A 25,861-nucleotide genomic window follows, 5' to 3' on the forward strand; every position below is an offset into this window, starting at 1 on the left:
TTCAACACCCCCCAAAAAAGGCATGTCATGTCAGTTACGTAAAATAAGGCTGGTTGTTACTTTGTTAAATTTCAAGCGACTGTTAACAGCAATGGATATTCTCTGAATATACACATTTTAGCCTGGGTTTCTTTGATTCATATGACACGTCTAGTAACAAGTGAACTGACGATAATTTGCATTCACGATAAACCTGGAGCGTATCTGTACATAGTTAACTGGTCTATGACTGACAGAAGTTAAGGGTTTATAAACAATAAAACCTATTTACAAATACATGACAATGTCACATTTTTCGGCCTAGCACCAAGGTTTGTGTCACCTGTTTTTGATAATTTGGTTAGTTATCTTGTTAAACAGCTGCCACATTCAACGACTATTTCAAATCTATAAAGGTCACTGCATATACTGTACAGTACTCTGGAGTTGTTGATCAAAATGTTTCCATGGCGAATCTTGGTCCCTGAAATACGATATTTTACCTCTTGCGAGGGGGTCAAAATCAAACTTGACTTAATCTCACACATGCTGTTAATAAATGCATGTGTAGTTCCCGGTCATGGTGTTGACCAAGAAACTGAAGAGTTCATTAGAAGACCATGTCAGACAGGTCTAAGAAGTGAAATTCTATTTCAGGTAATGAGAATTAGCTATATATGTTACTGTAAAGGCATCAGAAATTGAAGGGTATCAGAAATCTGCATATGGGGTCTTTTTTCAAATCAAACCACAGTTATTCTGTCACAAACTAACAATGTTTCAGTGTCCCTGTCACCTTCGGACGGGACATGGCCATTCAGTTTATGTAGCAATCTTTCGGCAAGATGATTTTGATGACGAAGACCATCAACAACATCACCATTTAAAGTACCTTTTCCAGCACGATGTACTAAATCACCGTTCTGTTGTAAATTCTCTCTACTTGGAGCGGGCGTCAAATGATGTCGGATTTCCCATTCCAGTGTTGACCTGGCATCAATATCCAGGAGATCTTCGCGTGAAATTTGTAAATATTCCAGAGGTTGTGATGTCGGCATATGAGTTGTGTGTTCGGCTGGTCTTATGAGGAATAGTATACATGCGGCAATTATTGGTGGAGCTCCCGCTACTATGAACGCCATGTTGTATGAGCCTGTACTCTCAAATATGAAACCTGGGAAAACAAAAATACACCACATAATAAATTTGAGTGGCACTGCACGCTTCTTATTTGCCTAGGAATACATGTACTGGGATACATGAAGTCATTGCACAAAAACAAAAGTATATTAGGTGATGTGGTTGAGGGCGCTATTCTTACTGTCCCCAAGATACATTATTTCTGAATCAGTACCATCAGTATAGGTTTCAGTTTGATTTATAGTTGTAATAAAAGTACAAAGTAAGTGTCCATCCAGTTACAAGTTATATGTGATTAAAACATCAAAAATGAATTAAACGCCAAGTAAACACCAAAATCAAATATTTGTAGTAGTTCAGCTTGGGTCTCAGAATGTAAATAATATTTCAGTTGGATTACTTGCCTTCGAAAGCTGTTACTGTATATAGTAAAATGGAAATAAACTGATTATGTTCTAGAAGCAGAAATCTGACAAAATTAACATGAAATTTCCATATTTGTATTGTAACCATAATTTGGGTGGGGAGCCCTAGAAGTCTAGTATACATGTGTACTTTACATAACAGATACAGTTAATGACTTCCTGCCCTTTATAAAATACATAATATATTAAAGTGGCCATATGGATGAGAATTTGGTATTTATTTTGGATTTTTATTTGATAAAACAGCTTCACCATGTTTTTCTACTTGAAAAAATAATGCAAAATAACATATACCAAGTCCATGTTCATAACTCAATACATTGCAAAAAGATGCACAAAGTGTAAAAAGTTTGTTATTGTACGTACAATAATAAACTTTTTACACTTTGTTTAATGTTTTGCCGTTTATTGAGATGTGAACATGGACTTGGTATATGTGATTTCACATTATTTTTTCAAGTAGAAAAACATGGTGAAGCTGTTTTATCAAATAAAAATCCAAAATAAATACCAAATTCTCATCCATATGGCCACTTTAACAATTTATTTTAGTGGTTTTTTTTTTCAAACATACCTGCAATAGGTGGTCCTAAAGTGAGAGGCACAGACATGATACCCAGTATAAATCCCACTGCTTGAGAGGCATTCTCAGCACCGACAATATCAAACGCCACAGGTCCCATCATACATACAAAACAGCCATCAAAGATACCCATGACGAGTACAGCTGCTAGAATTCCACCAAAATGGGCAGAGGCGACGGGAATCAAGGTACTTATAACGCCAATCGCAAGGAAAGACACTTGTTGTAAAACGACACGATTGACTTGCGGGATGTCGGCAACTTTACCAAAGACAAGACGTCCTATTAACGATGTAGCACCTAAACAAGCCACTAGGACAGCACCATTAGCATTAGGTAGAACAATCTTCAAATGATTTATCTGGAAAAAATAAGTCAAGAAAAAATTAACTATAACATATTTTTTTTTAATGAAGAACAAAGAATTAAAAAAGTCTGCCTTCATTGAACAAAAGTGTTATACAACACTAGAATTAATCACTATTTTGTTTAATTTTATCCACACTGAATCTGACACTATGGTGTTTGACCAAACAAGTCTGTCAATGGCAATGTACACAACTGAAATCCAATGTCTGACATACACATGAAGTGAGATGTAACACCCTCCCCCCATACATGTACATGAAAACAACCTACTAGGATAATGTATATCATTATTTCATTGCTTTCATTAATATTTCATTACTCATTATTATACATATGCAATTACATTATTCCCTAATATTTCTCTTCATTCAGCCCAAAAATATGCATGACATTATTACGAATAAGAGACACCCTATTATCATAAGTCATATTTTGCACAACTGCCGGAATGAAGAAAACTATCGGGGTATTCAGGACCAATAAATACAAATTATGAAGTGCATTTTAGTGTTACAGAAGTTAATAGTGGCTTTTTAAAGAAAAACACTCCCTCTGCTGTGGAGGCAATATCTTTATTGCTTGAATGATTCACAGATTACCCCCCCCCCCCCCCCCCAAAGAAAAAAAAAAGAAAAAAAGTATAAGATGGTTCTTATCAAACTTAATCATACAATAATAAGGTTATTTTATTCAAGGGACATTGGTAATTGTGAAATAATTGCTCCCTGCCCGTTGGGCTTATATGTCACCTTAAATAAAAATCAATACATTGGCAGTACAGAGAGGTTAGAATGAAAAAAAGCAAAAATAAACATGCACTATGATAAGTTTACAAAGTTTCCTTTCAGGCAAACTGGACTCTAGAGGGCGCTAGACTAAAAAACCATTTCTGCATCACTTTAACTCTGTCTCTCAGATTTTCACATTTATTTTCATACGTTTAATATCTAGTTACAATTAACATACTAATTGTTATTTCACACAATATTTTATGACAGATTAGATGTAATCATAATATGCAATATGTTGCAAAGTCTTGAACTGTATAACTCAGACTGTATTGACTAGATCTATAATTATTTTAATCCGCACACCAAATGTTACCACTAATGCGCAGGCTTACATATACAGCTGTAATGATGTTGCCTTGGTGTTATATATTAGTACCACTAACACTATGCTGACTGTACATATTTTCATATACAGTGAATTTCAAAATAGCTTGCAGCTTCTCTGTTTGATGCAACCATGCAGAAACCATCAAGAAACAGGATATGCCACACTTCAATAGCAAGATTGTATTTTTTTGCTACATTTAGTCTCAAGTAAAACATTTATTAATGTATTTCAACGCCATGCAGACATTCAGGCGCCAATGTTTTTCTTTGTATCAAACATCCGATGAAGGGCACATTAAAATGCCCTTTGTACTATTCATTTGATGTCTGTATGTTGGTATGTGTAGTTCATTTCACTTTAGACAAATTGTAGCAAGAAATTGTACTCATTCAATCTTGCTATCTGAAAATGTAGCATGTCCAGTTTTTCTATTTGTTTCTGTGTGGTTGTATCAAACAGAAAAACTGCACAGTATTGTGAAATTAGCTGTATAAATTTATCATGGTATTTGTAATTTTATAAAAGTGAGGATAAAATTGATGTTGGCACAATGTCATAACATACAAACTGTACGTGTCAATTAGAGGTCTATTTTATCTGTAAGTAGTATAGAAATAAGTTGTCTAATTGGAAAATATAATACTCAATTTAAGACACTGCAGACTATTGGAATATCTCAATAAATTCCACTAAATTATCTCAGTTTTGTCAAATATGTATTTTTTTTGGTATATATATATATTTTTTTAAAAACAGCCCACCCCCTAGTTTAGTATTAATATACCACATGTACCTACTTAACTAGACAGCAATTTGTCAAATATTCAGCCCAACCTACATTATAACCTCTGTGTACAAAGGGCACTAGTATCATGTTAGGCCATCAGTTTGTTGAAAAACAATAAACTAACTCCTACTAGCTTGATTAATCTGATTATAGGAAAGATTATACCATTGAAGACAAACTATATATAAAGACATTTTATCAAAAACACTTGAAAATGATCTCATTAACTAGATAATTAACGGGTGATTAGCTGGTTGTAGGGTTAAAGGTCATTAAGTGATCAATTCTGAAACCACCTGACCTGTTATAGTTTGTTTGATTTGTTTACAGATAAACAGTGTTGTTTTGACAAACATCCTGAAAACAATAATTCTCTCAGTGAGAAAAATGTGAGTGGCTTAAGGGGCCTTGTGAATATGAGCTGTCAACAAGTAGTGACAAAAACCCCTGTGTCACAAATGTCTTCTGGGAGAGTGAGGGAAATTATTGGCGAATTATATAATATATATACCTGCATGAGTTTAAATGAGAAAAAAATTGTTGTGATTTTTAAATATTTTACTTATATTTAAATTTAACCCACCACAAATCCAATGAGTCAGACATATACATGTAGACATGTCATAATGTGACGTCCCTAAATAAGGTTATGAATAATGTATTTTCTCTACTTTGTTCTGCCCAGACCTATCCATAATGGTCTCTTTTGTTGAACATATATATATGTGTGTGTGTGTGTGAGGGGGGGGGGGGTGTTCGATTATATTTATATATATGTACAGTCAATTCCACAATACTGTGCAGCTTTTCTGTTCAATACTGAACCACACAGAAACCAATAAGATACTGGACATGCTACATTTTAAGATAGCAAGATTGAATGAGTACAGTTTCTTGCTACAATTTGTCTAAGTGAAATGAACTACACACACATGCCAACATACAGACATCAAATGAACACCACCACAAAGAACATTTTATGCACTCTTCATCGGGTGTTTGATACTAAGAAAACCATTGGCGCCTGAATGTCTGCATGAAGTTGAAATACATTAATAAAGTGTTTTATTTCATCTAGATTAAATGTAGCAAAAAATGAAATCTTGCTATTGAAGTGCGGCATACATGTATGCAGTTTCTTGCTGGTTTCTGCGTGGTTGTATCAAACAGAAAAGCTGAACAGTACAGTATTGTGAAATTCACTATATATCAAACCTTTATTGTAAAATAAGTGATAAGATAATAGCATAAGATTGATCAACTGTTACTTACCAAATGAACAAAGGGTACAAAGTATCCAAACAAACCAATGGGTACAGCTACACACCAAATAATATAGTTTCTGTTTTTCCAAATATTTACATTGATATACCTTGACAGCCTGCCTTTACATCCATTATGAATTTCAAGGTTAGATGTTGAGCCGTAATTCACTCCGGGTGGCAGCAGCGATTTGAACGTCAACGCACACGGAATCAACAAAAATACAAGTCCACTGATAAAACGTATGCTATTCCAGAGTCCTACTTTCGAGACCAGATATTCTAGCAATATCGGCATAATTATTGTAAACAGGCCACTACCTGCCGTCACCAGTCCATTGGCAAGGCCTAGACGCTTTTTAAAATAATGTCCTAGAATGACTAACGATGGCGTGTATGTTAGCGAGGCACCGGTACCGAGTAGGATACCGTACGTTAAAAACAAAAGTTCTAGTCTCTTCGCAAACGAACTTGAAATACAGCCAACAAAGGCTATGATTGCACCAATAATTGCCGTCTTTCGGCATCCAAGTTTGTCAGTTAAGATACTGGCTACAGGTGACATTAGGAACGTCAAACCAACAGTTAGGGAACCAACCCATGCTGCAAAGATAAAAAAAAAGATAAAGATAAAAATTAGGAATAGTACAAAGGATTTGTTGCTACTGAATTTACACATTTATTAATTATTTTCAAAATACAGTTGACATTTGTTGTCAATGTCTACTTATAATATTAATGAAAGCACTTCATAGATTCTTACTCTAAATAGAATTGTTTTTGTTTTCGCTAATGTACAATGTACATGTACTCACTCCCCCCCCCCCCCATTGAAAAAAGAAAGACAGAAAAGTTAAAAATAGAACCAATGGCATTGTAGCACAACTGTACAGTTTAATGTTTATCCACATGCTGATCCATGCTACTGTAAGTGTAAGTACATGTGTTCATTTGCTGAATGACTATCCAGTTGCCTATCCAACCCTGTTGTTATCTTTGCAATACATGCGATCATTTGGCTGTTGTTATGGGCTTGGTCATGTTGCTAGACATATTTGCATGCATTTTTTGAATGTTCATTCATTTGTCTATGCATACCTGATGTTATCTTTGCAATATACATGATCAAATAGCTGTTGCTATGGGTGTGGTCTTGTTGCTAGGCACATTTACATACATTTTTTGAATGTTTTTTCACTTGTCTATTAATCCCTGTTGTTATCTTTGTGATACTAAGTATTGTGCTGTTACAGTGATGTGTTATGTTGCCTTGTACCTTTGTGTTGTTACATGGTACAATGTTATGTCATGTTATGTTGACTGTCATATATTGAATTACAATGTACTACATATATGTTGTGATTTCACATTGTAATTTTTGAGAGTTCATAGTTATATAACCACTAAGGTATGGTAATGATTTGATTGTGGCTGTCATGCAAAATGGAATTGTGTCATGGTCTATACTGTTTTATCATGTCAGCATTGTTTTATTAGACTGTGCAATATGTTGTGTCACTCTGCCCTCCCTGGCCCCCTCTCTCTTCTGATGTGAGAGGGGGTTGACCGATGTGTCAGGGCACCTTGATCATCAATTCATGGTATATACCAAGTTACAAACAACCAAAATTGTACATGTTTTTTTCAAAGACAGCTTTATTTAAAATCGTATATTGAAATCTCACTATTCATGTATGGTTAAATTATAATCTATGTAATTACTAAGGCATCATGTGATGTCACTTGGTATCTTGACACATCACATGACAATCATGACAACCAGACTGTCCTCTGACATGTCACTGACTTGTGACACCATGCAACTAAATCTGCCTTTAAAAAAAAAAATACAATCATTATTTGGTGACTTGAAAAAAAAAATCAGTTTTTATCATTTTGACCCATGAAAAGAAGGCATTGTGTCTCACACCATGGCACACACTGATCACGCTGATCACAACTAAAACATGTGATGGATAGAGTTACGCTGCTATGCCATGTCTAGAGGTCGTTGACCTCTGACAATAGAACAGATAAATGATTCGTGTAGTTACATGGGTACTTGTAATATGTAACATAGTGAATAGCGAGTAGGTTTTACCTTCATTTGTCATAAATACAGAAAACTCTTGTATACACAATAGTACATTAAATTGTAATAAGAGTGCGCTGAGACTTAACTGCAGAAAAAAGAGGGTGGTTTTTTGTGTTTTTATTTTTTGTTAAATTTCGATCTGAGCATAGTATATGATCATTCATAGTTTAATCAATTAATTCTTACGTTACCTGGTTCATATTGTCACAAGAATTCTATTTTTTTTAAAAACCTGTAAACATAATCCTACTATAAAATATATACACTTGAGAAAGTTTTCACAATACTGCATTACCTAATTCAGTAAAAGTGGAACTTTATTCTCTAGGGGTGTCCAAAAGAAATAGGGTAATCATTGGATTTCTTGGTTGACACCCTGACTTCTGATTCATGTGCCATACATGCTTATTCTCACGTATGCCTGTGGCAGGTTCACCATGAGAATAAATTGACCACATTGTTCTAGTTTGACCCTCTGGCATTATATAAAATTTGCAATTTCAGGTACAAAGAATTACTGTAAACCTAGATTTAATATTTAAAAAATTAGCCTTTTTTTAGTCTGTTGTGTGTTCTCAATGACTAATTTTAATTACCAGACTTGTACATTCATTTGTGTTCATGTACAAGAAGGCTTTCTTGTCACTACATTTATTGTGACAATTTCTGCCCACAGAGTCACCGAGTCAAAAAAAATTTTGGAAAGACAATTTTGACTCTACTACTACTATTTTTCAAAATTTGCTAGTTCACCCAATTTAAAAATCAAAAATGGCAGTCAGGATCACTAACTTAAAATTAGTAAGTGTTAGCTGTCCTTCAAGACTATACAGTTAGGCTAGTATAGCCCATAAATTGACAAAGCTGTTAACTAACTAACTAGAGCACAACTCAGAGAATTCGCTGTCCATCTTGACAAATGTTGTTTATACTTTAATAGTATGTCCTGCCAGATGGCCAAGTGTCTAGGTTAGTATGTGTAAAGCATAACAAATGAACTTTTTATAGTGCTGTAAAAAACGTGGCCAGCATATGTGTCATTCTGCAAGTCCAATGTTCTATCACCGTATCGGTAGTAGCATGCACTAATGCATTTTATCTATTTGTGACTTACACAATGCACTGATAAAATGGCTCATTTATATTAAGGTAAAATGATACAGTTGCTACTATCTGTTACTATCTGTTGGATGTCAGCCAACAAATGTAGTCTATATTTTGTGATGTCAGCATTAATAATGAGACATATGGCTCAGATTGGAACGTCTTTTCAGGTATCATCAATTTTGTTTCTTGTGAAGAATTCACATTTCATTGTCCTAACTAAAACATGTCATAGCTAATACCATAGAGTGTCGACAGTCGCTCACCCCTTTTTTGCTACGTTTTATCGAAAACTAAAGTTGCTGCCTTGCTCCGATCTGGAGCAATATTACTATAATCGAATACTGATAATAGCGAGGGCTGAATGAAGAAAATATTAGAGAATAATATCTAAACATATCAAATCATATATTCAAATATCGCATCAATATTATTATCACAGTGTAAAATTCTATTTAACTTTTATTATATAATAATACAAATTTGCAATTGATAATTTATCATTCTGTAACAATCAATACTTTGATGGACTATTGATGGAATGTCAAAATAATTAAAATCTGTAATATACAAAAAAATTAAATTATAAAATCTTAACTGAATATATAAATAAATATATTAAATAAATAAATAAGTAAATAAACAAATAAATAAATACATACATACATACATACATACATACATACATACATACATACATACATACATACATACATACAAATATAAACACTTTTTAATGTCATGAATTTTGGATGAAACCAAATCAGCTAGAAAATATTTTAATCTTATACTGTCAGTTCACCCTTATAATGTCAACTAAATTCTTCCTTAATGTCATGACATGAACTAACAAATTCAATAGTAAGCACATTACACACAGCATTGGTTTCTTTCAATTTTGTGGCATTTATATTAGGTTGTGTAAGACATACATATTGTCCCTGGGTGACAAAGACAGTTCTCCTTTGGGTGCCTTATTAATAGGGGCATCCTGAGGTGGCCAATCCTTACATGTATAATCCAATCAGTGTCTACTTTGTATAACACTGTTGTGTATTAAACGCAGCTAGCACTGTCACACTAGCTGTGACTGCAGTGTTATTTTTTCAGTCAGACAACCCACAATATACCAGATTTACTGTATAAATTGTTCAAACTGTGCAGTAGCTGTGACTCAAGTTTTTCTTGTCCCTTTAAGGGGGAGAAAAGTATAACCACCTAAAACATAAAGTTACAGTGTGCCCTTTTTAAACAAAAGTACTCATCAAAGACAACAAAGTTATATCAGACCCACCCATTTCAACAAAACTGTAACCACCAAAGACCACATATATACCCACCCCTTTCAACAAAACTGTATTAACCGGCAAAGACCACATTTATACCTACCCCTTTCAACAAACCTGTAACCACCAAAGACCACATTTATACCCACCCCTTTCAACAAACCTGTAACCACCGAAGACCACATTTATACCACCCGTTTCTACAAAACTATAACCAGCAAACACCACAAATAAAGTTACACACTATATGTCCCTGACAACAACTTCTCAGCAATGCATTTAGTGGATAAAACTTATCTCCCAAGGTATGTACAGATGAAATTTAATACAAAATGTAGTATACATATAAAGACAAACACTTCGAGAGATAAGCTCTGATAACCTATATCGTAAAGTAGGGTCAAAGTGAACAAGTAGCAACAATGTAGGTCACATCCTGGTCACATTTAATCATTCACAGCATGAGACATTTTCTGCCAATTTTCATGAAGATCTTTACTGTACGCCTACTTCATGAAATTGCTATTTTATTCTCCTCATTCTGATAAGTGCATGCATGGCTGTAAAAATCTTCACAAGAACAGACTTTAAGTGTATATACATTTAAGACAGTATGCATGTGCTGGGAATGAGGTGGGTAATGGGTCTGTCAGTGTATATTGGTAGAATGGGGTGTTTATATCAGTGCTCTTGACCATGGTATTCATGATGTCTCACACCTTTAGATCTTGTATCATCAACACTATGGTTATGAGCACCATCCCTGGGCAGGCAAGAAATCACATACTACCTTTGCTATCAATTATTATGTACATGTAAGCTTATACACAGGCTCTTTAAAAACAGTCAATATATTTGTAAATTCCAAAGATAGCACTATTTGTATTAATAGACAAGGATACACACACACACACACACACACATATATATATATATATATATATATATATAACTCGGTGAGTATCAATCTGCTAAGACAGTGCTCTATACCGCAGTGGCAGAGCGTAATAGTTTTGGTAGTACTGGAACTCTTTCTTGGTTGTAACTCGGAGTTTCATGCATGGTGTGATCATCAGACAACTCGTTGTCTGATGATCGCACCATGCGTGAAACTCCGAGTTACAACCAAGAAAGAGTTCCAGTACTACCAAAACTACATGTATATATATATATATATATATATATATATATATATAATATATACAGACATATATACACTCCCTACATTTTCTATATGTATATCATTGTCAAATCTAAGCTTATAATCTCATCCTTTTATCAGACTATGCTGTTCTTTCTTTACCTTTCTTCTCTAGAAAGAAATGAAAGCTTAAAAATTTTAGAATTAAGAACCTATAGACACAATTATGATGTCCTGTTTCTAGATAAATTGTCTTGTCAGTCAGCCCTCTCTGTGAAGTGGAAGCTGATATTAGTTGGCGACACATACCTTATATCTTACAGACAAGATGTATACTGATATTGTTTCTATGACAACTATTGTATGCAGTGTAAATACTGTCTGTCTGACAATTCCTACATTGGACAAAGAATATGTTATTTACTTTTAATACTGCTGCTACATTTATATGGTTTACATTCTGAAATGCATTGTTGTAGAAATTGTGAACTTTTCTCGATTAATTGCCCTATACCCGGTGCATAAAGAGAATGTCCAAATTTACATTCACAACTAACACGTGTGTGCATGCCTACGACTTGTTAGTCTGGATGTAAACCCGTAATGATATACTGTATAGGGACTAGACTTAGGTGACTTGTTGTCCAGACATAGAATGTACACCCCCTGTTGTTTAAATATCTATAGGCATACATGGTACATGTACAATGTGTATTATCAGAAATAAGCATGTACAGCTGTCTAAGTGCAGTAATTGTCATTTGCATGGTGATCAAATGTATTTTATGACAGCCACATTCAGCTGGTGAAATCAACAAAAAAAATGCAAAGTTATCTTAAAATAATGAGTACATAAATAATACTCACAGGTGAAAAATCAATACTCAAAAAAGAAAATTAATATAGTCAGTAACTTGAACAAAGCAGGTTTAATACTGGTATTATCACAATTTCTTTTTTCCCCTGTGATCTACTCTAGAAATTAACACCTGCATTGACACACTTTGTATTTGTCAAGATGAAGAGATTGTGGTATACAAATATGTGATGTCATTGGGAGAGGTTTTCTCAACAACCCTTGCTGGAAATCCCCAAAGTCGATGAACACAGTATGCAGTACACAGTATATACTAAGAGCAGTGTAGGGAAGGCTTCAATACAAGATTTCAAAATTGCACAAAGTGATATTGTATGATATCACCTGTAATTTTTATTTAAATGTACATTGCATTCAGTTAGGAGCAGCAATCAATACACATGGACTAAAAGCAGGAAATGTACTTTATTAAAGTCTGACTTTTTTACTTAAGGCATATTTGCTCACCGAATCATCAGTTTGCTCATAATGCCAGGCTGTATTACAAAGTTCTACATTGTCTAGTCACAAAGGTTAAAGGTTACATACATGTATATATACACAAGTCATATCATAACAGTGTAACTCATATCCCTGTTTTATCTTCAAATTCCTGCATGAGTAACATACATTGGCCTGTAGGAGAGTTAGTCTGCAGTATGGAACACATCCATGGACAAGCATTATTAGTTTGTTTATTTATTTAATTGACATACACATTCCTTTTAATCACATCTTATTTATTCCAAATTTCTCTAATATATAGATTGGTATCTATGGCACCTGCATCACTTAAAAGAAGTTCCAGACTACACCATGTGCAATACTTTTAATTAACTCATTGCCGATCTGGATTAGAAGAGGCCTGGAGAGAGGTATTATGGGAAATAAACACTGATAGGAGCTTCTCTGTGTTCACACAGCTGGCCACAGTGTTGTGTTTTTCAAGAAGTGCGCAGCTTCAAGACTGTAAGCGTACATCGTGCTGGTCCTCCTTCACTCACTTACTCTAAGTGAAAAGGGTTGACCGATGCACGAGGGTGTCCCGTCACAGCATACATGTACCTTACTGAAGCTCCTAATATTGTTTATTTCCCACCATGCCTTACCCGTCTACAGGATGCAGGCCTTACAACTGTTAAACCAGATTTGCCTAAACCTCTACATCAGAGAGGTCACACAGTGCAGGTTGGCGAAAGTGATTTATCTGTAAGTTTTAAGAAATGCAGATAACATCAGCCCTGTCTTTGTAATAATATCCTAAATTGTAACTTGATGGAATACATGCAGGTATCTTCAACACATACGAAATGTAGCCTGATAGTGATAGTCTGCAGGTATGTGACTGTGCAAGGTTGGATCTGTGATTCTGCAATGCCCAATCTAACCAATCCTTCATCCTCCTGTACATTAAGTAATGTTGACCCATTAGTCACAGATCCAGCCATTAGATAAATATAGATGAAGTATTAATGATTAATGGCATGCATTTAGTGATAAGTTTGGGCTCTTGCTTCATTTTTTTTTTCTTCAATTATTTCATTTAGCTTTCCTTTCATTTTTCGTATTATTTTATTTTGTTTGTGTTATTGATCATTTTAAACTTTTTTTCTGTGTGTGAGGGTGGATGGGGAGAGATGTCCATGACTACATGTATTTCTGAAAAGATCTGATACATGATCATATTTATTCTATTTTCCACTTGACTGGTTTCCTGTGAACTTGACGACCATACCCAGAGGAAAGGGAAGGTCAACAGCTAGACCACAGTATAGTAAGCTAGATCGTATTACTTTCCTGACTTGATGCTGAAAGACCCCCAGCAGAAAATAGAGCAAGTACACACAAGAATGGTTATATGTAAAATAGTTAGGAAGTGCAGTTTGTAGTCATGTAAGTACATATCACCTGATGTTAAGTTAATATATGTTAATCACGTTTTCACATACAGAAAGCAACAGCTGTTCCCAAATACATTGATTATTTTTCACAAAGGATTATTATTTTTTAGTTTATAATATAACATATAAAGATCAAGATTAACATAATTTTAATAATTCTTAACTTTTTTCAAACATTCCTACCTTGTGTATATATGACTATTAAGTCACTAAGTAAGTGAATTTAAGAAAGCAAAGCATAGTATTATAAGTAAACTAAAGTCTATCAAAACTAAGTCTGATCTGAACTGAACTATACAAAAAACTACATTAGCTAATTTGTGTGTTTAGAGATCCACTGAGTTAAGTTTTGTTAAATTTTATACCATCCCCTTCTCTGTTGCTTTTTTTTTTTTAATATTATGAAGTAAACTACCCTGAACTCGGTGAATGAAACAAAAGTACTCCAAACTACACTAAACCAAGCCAAAATCTACATTACAGCCCACACTACACTACACTACACTATCCTAAACTGCACTACACTTCAGTACATTGCATTACATTACACACTACATTAAACTTAGTCTAATGAACCCAAAAAGCCAAACTTTTACAAGACAATTACTTAAACTAAACAATTACATTAGGAAAAAAACAGAAAAGAAAAGAAAAATAGAATAGAAATGAGAAAAGGACAGCTACAGCATTGCAAATTAATGTTATATGCTGACATTTACAAAAAAAAATAATGTCATTTTTCAAAAAAGGACATACACACACAAAAAAGAGATACATATCACAGTAAAACATCATTTAAGATATTCCAATATTTTCTGTCTGATACTTCCCAATTCTCTTCCCTGTAAATTCCTGCTTAGAGAATGTTACATGTGCTGATATTGGTGATGTCTACCATTGCCAATCCACGGAGAGCAGATAAACCTAGCTGTGTACATGAAGTAAATACCACATGACTAATTACATCAAACTCCTTAATACTGTACACACTTACAAATGTAGTTATTAGAGTGCAGTATCTCTACTCTATCTATTTAAAGTATAGATAACGTTTGTTTGGGGGATTTTTTTTACTTGCAAAGTATGGTAAACAGAATAAATAGAAAGCTAAAAATGAATTTTTTTTACTGCTAATAATAGTGTTGTTATTAAGGGTTGTATAATGCAATTAAAATACTACATTGTACTACAGTTCCATGGGTTGTTTACCACATAGTCTGATTGCAATCATGCCATGTAGTGAATGGCTATTTATTCACTATATTACCATTACCATTGTCTTGTCTTTTGTGTTGCATGTTCACATTTTGATCTTGGCCCCTACCCTTGAACATGTAATACCAAGCAGGGACAATACATTGTCAAGCAAAAAACAAAGGCAATGGCAAATAGTGAATGACATGATTGCATTTTAATGAGATTGGTTAACTGCAATGCCACACTAAATGTCTATAGCCTGTTTACAGTATACTCCCAGTCTCTCAAGAGAGATTACACAGAATATACCATAAGCATCATAAACGGGGCACGAAATCTGTTATGGAAATCTATGCAAGTTTTACTAGATTACACTCTTCTATTACTTGGACCCTCCCCCTCAAATAAAAACTCAGAAAAAAAAAAGTTTACACAAAATATTTACATTACAAAAAATATAGTAAAGTAAACTAAAGTCCATCAAAACTATGTCTGGTCTAAATGTGACTAAAATTACATTAGCTAGTTTGTGCGTATTTAGGCACTCCTTAAAGAGAGTTTTCTTGAAAATAGTATATCCATGCTCCAGTGTCCTTATCTCTTAATTGTTTGTTTTTCTTTATGACATCAGTAAACTAAACTCCAAACTACTAGTAAGTTAATAATCTAAACTGCACTAAAACAAGCCAAAAGGTAAAGTAAAGTAAACTAAACTAAATGAAACTAAACTACACTAAACTAAACTAAGCTAAATTACACTACACTAGTTGAACCCAACAAGTCAAAATTATGTTTACTCAAATAATTAAATTAATCTATTATAGTTATATAGAGAAAAACAAAGAAAAATCCCAAACAGAATAAAGATAGAAAAAATAACTACTAGAGTGGCATCAGAAACTAATGTTATATGCTGATTTTTTTTCACATATATTAGGATAATACATTATCACAGTAAAATGTCAATGAAGGTCTCCCAATATTTGCTGTCTTGATACTTCCCAATTCTCTTCCCTGTAAATAATCTGTTTGAAAATCAGGTCTTGCAAGCCACATTTAATCCTGTATAGTAGATAGACCCAGAGATAGACCTCTATCTGTGTATATGAAGTACATGTAAATACTACAAGACTATACAAATATTACTACCTGTACAATTACATTAAACTCCTTAACACTGTATACACATACATATGTACTTATTAGAGTGCAGTATCTCTACTCTATCTATTGAAATATAGATAACTTATTGTCATTTTTTTGTTTTTTGGTTGTTTGGGGGATAGTTTGTTTTTTCATGTGCAAATTATGGTAAAAAAATCAACAGCAAAAATGAGTTTTTACTTGTAATACATAGTGTTGTTATTAAGGTTTGTATAATGCATTTAAAATGCTCCTCGAGTTCCCTGGGTTGTTTATCGCACAATCTGATTGCAATCACGCCATGTAGTGAATGGCTATTTATTCACTGTTACCATTACCATTATTTTGTCTTTTGTGGTGCATGTTCACATTTTGATCTTGGTCCCTGCCCTTGAACATGTAATACCAATTGCAAGCAAGGACAATACAAGTAAAAAACAAAGGTAATTGCTAAAATAGTGAATGACATTGCATTTTAGTTAGATTTGGTTTACTGCACTGCAATTTACCTCACTATTAAAATCTATGGTTATCATTATGGATATCTATATGAGTTTTACTAGATTTCTATTGCTTGGATTGCTCACCCCCCCCCCCCCCCACACACACACACAATAAAAATAGTATTAATATATGTGTTTGTTTGTTTGTTTGTGTGTTGACTGTTTCTTTTAGTCTCTAACTTGAGATAAACATTTCAAGATAAACAAGGTGTGCCCATTACAATATCTATATGTAAACATATATTTACATATCAGGGGGTGTGTCAGGGGAAGAAGCCACTGATGATAAACAGAATCAATGCTATCTGCTCAAGTGGGTATTAAGGGGGGTGTGTCGAGGGAAACTATGAAAGCCAACAACTTCATTTTAGGGGGTGTGTCTCATTGTTTATTTGATTGGATCAGGTGATTTTCTTATACTAATAAATCCTAATATAAATAGCCTAAGAATGTTTACTATTAGATGTCACCTGATGCTACAGTCACAGTATAAAAACACAGTCATCAAGGACAACTAACTTAAGAGCCATTAAGATAAAGTAAGACTATTGTTAGTCTGGCTATGTGTTTAATATATGAGAGGTGAATATACCAGTATGTATGTGTGTGTGTATTTATGTATGTATGAATGTATATGTGCATCTGACTGTATGTATGTATGTATGTATGTGTGTATGTATGTACATATGTATGTATACATGTATGTGTGTATGTATGTATGTATGTAAATATATATATTATATATTAGTTATATATATATAGGTGTGTGTATAATATATATATATATATATATATATATATATATATATATATATATATATATATATATATCCTGACGAGTGATTTACTCACGAAACAGGCTTGTAGAGACGAAAAACCCGACTTGATTTTCTTCTACCCTCAACATATACTCCGCTCTGCGTGCAGACGTACCGAGCACTGTACTACGGACAAATCTTACCACTGACTTCCTATATATATATATATATATATATATATATATATATATATATATATATATATATATATATATATATATATATATATATATATATATATATATATATATATATATATATATAAAGCATATACAATGTATATGTATAAGCATGTATATCTGACATATCTCAAGTTTCAACAGGTGTAAAATCGATAATGGGGAGTTATGTATTTACATATCAGACACAGTGACGGTCAATGATGACATATATGGTTTTAACAGGTGTAGGAATCAATAATGCACTCAAAAAGTCTGTTGAATATTATCACAGCCTAATTTGGAGGGTTTTCAATACCACAACAATTTATTTGTTGTTTTACTTTGAAGTTGTACATTTTTACCTATACTGTACTACATTATTGATTTGTTTATTGATATATTTTTTTTTTACTTTTTCTCTAATTTTAAAGTTTGTTTTTAACCTGTTGATTTATTTTTTTGTTAATTTCAGCTTGTTTCTCAAGTTCCCCTAGTCTGCTGAACTCCATGAGATATACCACTTTGACTGAAAATTGTACATATAGTAATTAAAGTCTGGTCTGATTGAATGCTTAATAATTTTGTGAATTAATCAACCAATTAAGCAATCAAAGAAATTGTATACATGTAGTGTGAAAATCCAATATGACGAACTATTGTTTGGGAGAATACAGCAAGACATTGATGTAAAATTTAGAAAGCGCTTTTAAAATAGATATGTTTTGTTGAATTTATCATCAGTGGATGATGAACGTAGTTCAAATGATAGAACTTCTTAAAGGCCAAGATTTCAATCCCACATTCTCACATTAGTGTTATCTTATCATTGATGAAGTCATAAGGAATCTACATAGGATCATTCTTGTGTTCTGGACCAACTTTTTTCTATAGCTTTACCAGACCTTTTTTTTATACACTCCTGTGTTCTAATCCTCATTGGAAGTGGGTCTTTAAAGTGGCCATATGGATGAGAATTGGGTGTTTATTTTGGATATATAATTTACAAAATTTTATTGTGGCTTGTTACTTGAAAAATCAGCGTGAAACCATGAACATCGACAAACTCTGTCTTTGAAATGCAATACACTGCGAAAAGCTAAAAGATGTGTGTAAAAATGTTTTTACACATTTCTTTATCTTTTGCACTGTATTATATACAAATACAGACTTGGCATATGTTGTTTCACATGATTTTTTTCAAGTTGGAAGGAATGATAAAATTGTTTTGTATTTTGTAAACTAAAAATTTAAAAGAAATACCCAATTCTCATCCATATGACCACTTTTAAGACATGTAGATATCTAGAAAAAAGAGTATTTTCATACTTTGGTTCACCTTGGGTAGAGAAAGTGAAAGGACCTCATCTTAAAAGTATACGTACTCATGGCCTTAGGCGACATGTCAGTGATATAAATCAGACATAACAAACCACCCCATCATTCATGTTACATACTTGACAAGGTGGAGAGGTTCATGGTCAGTTTAAACCCATTACTTTCATGTGTTTGAAAAGGTTCACAACATTTTACAGATAATAAGAGCACAGCGCAGTATAAAGAACGTAACATTTGAAAAGAATTTAACCTTGCTTTTGTTTCTAGACTTTAGATGTCAGAACTTCTTTGTCCATTTCTAGTAGCAGCTCTTTAACCATGGATGTCCAAATTTTAATACATACATACATACATACATACATACATACATATGTACATACATACATACATACATGCATGCATACATTCATACAGACAGACAGACAGACATACGGTACATACATACATACATACATACATGCATACACACACACATACATGCATGCATGCACGCACGCTTGCACACATACATACATACATACATACATTTCATAGCAAAAAGGGGGGCAATAAAAATAGGTGTCTGCAAGTATTCTGTATCATGAAAGAAATGTTGGGATCAAGATGGTGTAAAGATAAACAGTGGATGACAGCTGGTATCTTTTTTCTCCTTCTGTTTAACAGCTACGTTTTATGGTGAAACTTGCCAGGACCCACTCATACAGAGCATTTTGTCTTCAAGGCACCTTGGAACAGGACAGCATTGACTCTATGACATGATGAAACTTAAGAAATAATATTACTATGAGCATAAACACCTGTTGAATTAGAACCACAGACAAATTAAAAAGACACTCCCAGATGAAAGTGGCATGAACAACTGTATGAAGGTCATGAATGTTATTAACCTGAGATCAAGTAGGTAAAAACAATAGATATATAATTTCTATTATGACATCACAAGAGGTTCTCCCATAAAGCCTTGCAGGAAATGCCCACAAAAAAAGGCTGAACACATGTCAAGCGCAGTAGGGCTTCTTTAGAAGATTTCAACGTTGTGTAAGTTATTGAGGTGCTCTGTGTTATCAAAATCATACACACGTTGATATCAATAATTAATTGAAATGTGGTAAGGCAGAAATAAACCTGACTTCACCTTCCTTTTAAGTGAATAGCAGTAATCAATACTAAAGACAGAAATAAGTTTGACTGGACTCAGTTATCCTGCAATACCACTTATATACTAGTATATCATTACTTTCCTGCTCGAATATTTTCGAAAAACATCTTTTTGAAACTTCGTTTTAGACGTCAGCTTTCAAATCATGAGCTGTTTTTTGAAAAATAACAAGTGCGAATGGGTCAGTCTAACCAGACTATCGGGAGCAAAACATTTCCTTCACTCTTAGAAAACTAACAGAGCGGTAAAAGAATCAGTTCACAAATACAGACATTTTCTTTTGTCATTAAACACAAAACAAGTGAAGCCAGACGTCATCAGATTTTGAAATCAGACGAGCGCATAAAAAAACCTCACCACAAAGGTTTATGAACAATATATGCTACTTTTATTTGAGTACTGAGGGTTGTTTACCACCTTCTGAAAATTTTCCATTAACGGCTGACCGACCCTGATGTCACGTACCTTACCTATTGTATGTAAATGTGGTACCTATAGATGAAAGTGGCATAAACATCTAAACGAATGTCATACATGTCATTAACCTTAATGAGATCAAGTAGGTAAAAACAATAGATATAATATTTCTATTATGCTCTCAGATTTAATTCTTTTGTTTTTTCAATGCATTTTGATCATCGATTTCAATATTTCTAGCTAGTGCAATCAACAATTAAATTGTCCACACTGATTGTAGTACTTAATATACATATCCTGGATATGGGTCAAATTTTATCTGACACTATTTTCATTGAGCAAATACTTATTTCCAGAAATGTCACCTAAGATGTATCATTATGTTGTTTTGTGCGTAGAAATTAGGATAAAATTTCCACATGGCAACAAAAGGGTTGCTTATAAATGCACATTTTTTATATGATGATCTTCACCCCAACAACAGTTTTTGCTATACCATGCATGCATGAGCCATTCAGAACAAAAAATATGAAATATAATTATATAATGCGTGTCTATGTCACAACAACGCGCATCTATGTCACTGGTTCTGCTGTGTTTGAAATATGAGTCAAAACGTTCAAAATTACCATTACTTTCCCCAATTTTTCTTTGATGTTACTGGCGCTGGTATAATTATATTATTCTCCAATATTTTCATTCAGCCTTAAAATACTCATGACCTAAGGGCTGTCACTACTTGTATTTTCCTTGGCTGAACGAAGAAAAATATTGGGGAATAACATCCAATTATGCACCCATAAATGTTATGTTATCAAATCAAAATGTGATACAACAATTGAATTGTCATGATTAGTAGTGATGTTTCAGTGAGTAAAATAACTAATTTTTTTCAGATAAAACACAAATATCTGAGAAATGTTCAGATGTTCTTCTAAAAGCAAGTCACCTCTGATATCACACACACACATAGCCAGACTAACAATAGTCTTACTTTATTGCAATGGCTTTCAAGTTAGTTGTCCTTGATTATTGTATTATTATATTGTGACTGTAGCATCAGGTGACATCTAATAGTAAACATTCTTAGACTATTTATATTGGGATTTATTAGTATAAGAAAATCACCTGATACAATAACTGTACTGTTCTTCAATATGTTAAGACATATTTTTTAATATGTTATTTTAACAGCAATTTGCAAATGTAAATAGTTGAGGGACTTCACTATAAAGCTAGACAATACTTTCAATTGAAGCAACAACCCATGATAATGAATACAGCAGGTCTCAGTCTAGACTAAAAATATGTTAATTAACTTCTTTTTGCTTGTCTAACTTGAAATATAATTTCTACTGTTTTATTTTGACAGACATTTTGATCATTGTTCCTCAAATTACAGCAGGGTATGATCATGGCTGAAATCAGCAATGTGAAGTTAGCCCACGAATAAGCTAAATTCGGTTTTAAACTTGACCTTTCAAGACATGAAGGTCATCTTTTAAATTATATGTCTACTTCAAAAAGCAAATTTCTGAAGCCCAAAAGTGTGACCAATACTGTGAACCGTATATGCCCCTGTAAAAGTATATGCATATTTTCACCATCATACATGGTTGGTTACTGGTATTCTGCCCTCCAAATGAACTTTTAACATAGAGACTAGCTTTGTCCTTACCAGCCTTGTATCTCAGTGTAATGTTTTATTTGAAGTTAATGCATTTCTTTTCAATTGGGTTGTATTTTACATACAAACGCTTCCCCCCAAGCCAATCTATCAATATCATTCTCTCCTATTAGATAGCCATTGACTGTTTTGATAGACTAGTGTTTGTTACACTAACAAAAGAATTCACTAAGAAAAAGACTTGAACTTCAAGTTCAATGACCTGTGAAGTTGAATACATACTTCTTAAAGTTAAGAAATTCAAATACCTAGCTCCAGTTTCAGTGATTTAATTATCATGGCAAAAGTGTTTACTGTATCATATGCCCTTTTGTTTCTTAAATATATCTAAGTAAAATGTTATATTTATCAATGACAAATTTGACTTGTTTTCAGTTATTTCCATCAAACCAACCAAAACAAATCCTTAAAAAGCTATTACATTGTGTGTGTACAACATTATATTGCACTCAGAAAAAAAATAAAACATCCAGCATGATTATTTAAATCACTATTTAACTGAATTGTCAAGGTAAATCCATGATGTATAGACTTATATAAGTATATGTATGTTATATATACATATACATATGCATATGCATATATATATACACAATATATATATATATATATATATATATATATATACACACACACACTATATATATATATATAATATATATGTTGTGTATGTATAACACCTCATCCTTTACTCCTGCCACCCCTCAAAAATCAAAAGTTTTGGTTGAACCCATTTATTTGAAAGGTAAAGTCTGATCTATTCCTAGAGAAATGGGGATGACAGCAGGTTTGTACATAAAAATATAAATAAATGAATTGAACTGAATTGAATTGGTATTAAAATAACATTTTTCATAAAGAATGGCAGAGGTATGCATTGTTTATCAGTATGTTTTACCCTTTTATTTATTTCTGTAACAGTTGTCAAATGTTTAAAGTTATCAAATGTTTGCTTGTCTGTAAATATTGTTGATGTTAACATGACCTCTGTGTGTAGTAGGGGTTCTACTTCCATGGTAGTGTACAACAAGACAATCTCACCTTGGAATTCGAAGTTGGAGTAATTATTATACTAACGATTATGCCAAGATCTCTATGAACTCAAAAATGTCAAAATACTCACATTCCGATTACATAAACTGTATTTGACTTTGATGAATTAATCATATTTGTTGAAAGACATCGTAATAATTTATGCAAGGATTAAAGATTTAAATTCAGCCCTTCACAGGGGTAATTAGCATAAATTATGAATTCAATTACGTATGTCCTGATCAGCTGTACTTCAATCAGCTGTTCCCATTGTATGTTAACGAGACAGCGAGAGCTGGCAGTTCGACTTCATTCAATGCAAAACACGGTAGAAATTTTGGTGCAATACGAACGAATCGAAGTTGCATGTAAATCCGTTACAGCTTAGACCGTTGACTATGTTCGGACAAGTATTAAGATTTAAACCCTGTGTGTCTCGTACTAAAAAATTCAATAACATAAATTTTTAAGGAGAAGTTTAAACCAACAGTGACGCAAGTTAATTGTCGAAGGACACAAAAGGCGGAACAGTATGACATAGGGCTGGGCACATAGGTCATTGTGTATCAATATCCCGTCTATGTACATAGTGTTGCTCAGTTAACATGGTAAAGCCCGCGACGTCAAATATCGTTAAAATCCAGTATACGTATATGTTTTGCGGTCATTTTATGTCCGTTTATGTATATATAACTATATATACTCGGCACAGTAACGTGTTGCATAGCGACGTCACTGTGGTTTACACAATGGTCGACCAGCTGATCGCTGACAGCTATTGTGCGAGACGGGCAAAATTCATAATAGGCAAACGTAACGCTAAATAAGCCGTGCACATCATAAAAGAACGGGAATTGGAAAGCTGACCAGACGCCATCAGTTTATTGAAACTTCTGTGGCAGCACACAACAACTTACGACGTCCGTGAAAAATACGGAGATCGACACAGAATATAAAAACAAATACACAATGTACCTTCCATGACTAAGTTATGTAGCATATATATATTTATATGCGATTCATCGGTGAATTTACGTACATGTCTAAAACGATCAGATCAAAACCAAAACCAAACTCCCCGGAGCGGCGGTCGAGATTTCCGCCAAATTACAAGAAGTCCGATCCGAGGTACGGTGCAAAAAAAGTAAGGAAAGAAACTTTCGAACTACTTACATGTTTTAAAAGCATCTGCTCCGGACTTCTTAAGGTCGGGATCGTCAAGCATAGCAACAAAAAGAATTCCAAATGAATTCAAGATGCCAAAAACGGTACCGTTGGTCCAAAATGAGGCAACACACACAACCCAACCCCAGCCGCCCTCAGGAGGTACATGCGGCGGCGGTCGAAGGCCATGGATTTTTCGATCAGGTTCGAGTTCAAGTTTTCGATCAATTACTTCAAGTTTATCCATTTTCATTTTTCGTAAGAGCTTTAACAAGTCAGTGTAAATGATTTCTCCATACTCGTTGCTGTGGTCTTGAAATGAGATCGAAATCTTGGGTGTTATTAACGTGTCTGTCCGGCCGGGCCGGGTTTCCTTGCTTCCGTGCTAGCGCTGTGGCTGAAATGAAAACAGACGTCGAATGAATGAGCGCTGATCAATGAATCGTAAACTACTAGTATATGCAACACAAATTTCAATAACAAAGCCATTCACACGTACGTCATTGACAGTCAAAATAAGTTTTACCCGTTATTCTCCCAGACTGTGTGTATACTAAATCAGTTTAACTTACCTGAGGGAAGCGCACGGTGCTTGTCTCAGAGTTTGACACTTACATAGTCGTACATATGCCTTACGCCTGGTTATACCTAGTGAACTCCCTAGCAACACGCGCAAAGACAATGCAATAGTGTGATTGATCTCAGTTGAAACTAATTTCAATATTTGTCGATCAGCGAAAACAAATGCAAATTTTGTGGTTGTTTAAGTTTAGTAAATTTACCAACGTAAATAAAACTGTACGTCAGACAAAATAAACTGAACTGAAATATTCAAGGTTGTCTATTCTCGGATAATCGAACGCTCACAACGCGTACACAATAATGTAATTCTTCAAATAAAGTTAAGCTACTTAGGGGGTCTCACGCAGCTGCTGTCATTCGATATTTGTGTAACGTTCACGCACGTCGGAAAAATTTCTGGATATTCAGCGATTTTGTTAATGTGATACGTTGTTTTCACTCAAATTTATGCACATCCACTGATTTCGTATATCGTTATGTTCAACAAATTTATAACATCGCCGGAGATTTAGTCGCATTCGGATCGTTTCATTGCCGAGACATGCCGGCCGGATATCAGTGCTAGCGTTGTGTACATGTACGTAGTAGTAGATCTCCGGTGGACATATTGGTACAC

General features: G+C 33.8%; 1 protein-coding gene across 1 annotated transcript; it reads right to left on the bottom strand.

Annotated features, from left to right (window-relative positions):
* Nucleotides 1-722: 722 nt before the first annotated feature.
* On the bottom strand, nucleotides 723-24,910 carry LOC144433070 (monocarboxylate transporter 10-like). The gene is made up of 4 exons (XM_078121381.1): nucleotides 24,673-24,910; nucleotides 5,675-6,267; nucleotides 2,119-2,488; nucleotides 723-1,153 (listed from the first exon to the last, which is right to left on the bottom strand). Exons 1-4 carry the CDS (start codon nucleotides 24,908-24,910, stop codon nucleotides 723-725), a joined length of 1,632 nt encoding a protein of 543 aa, XP_077977507.1.
* Nucleotides 24,911-25,861: the final 951 nt, after the last annotated feature.

This window comes from Glandiceps talaboti, chromosome 3, assembly GCF_964340395.1.
Source record: "Glandiceps talaboti chromosome 3, keGlaTala1.1, whole genome shotgun sequence".
Taxonomy (NCBI): Eukaryota; Metazoa; Hemichordata; class Enteropneusta; family Spengelidae; genus Glandiceps; species Glandiceps talaboti.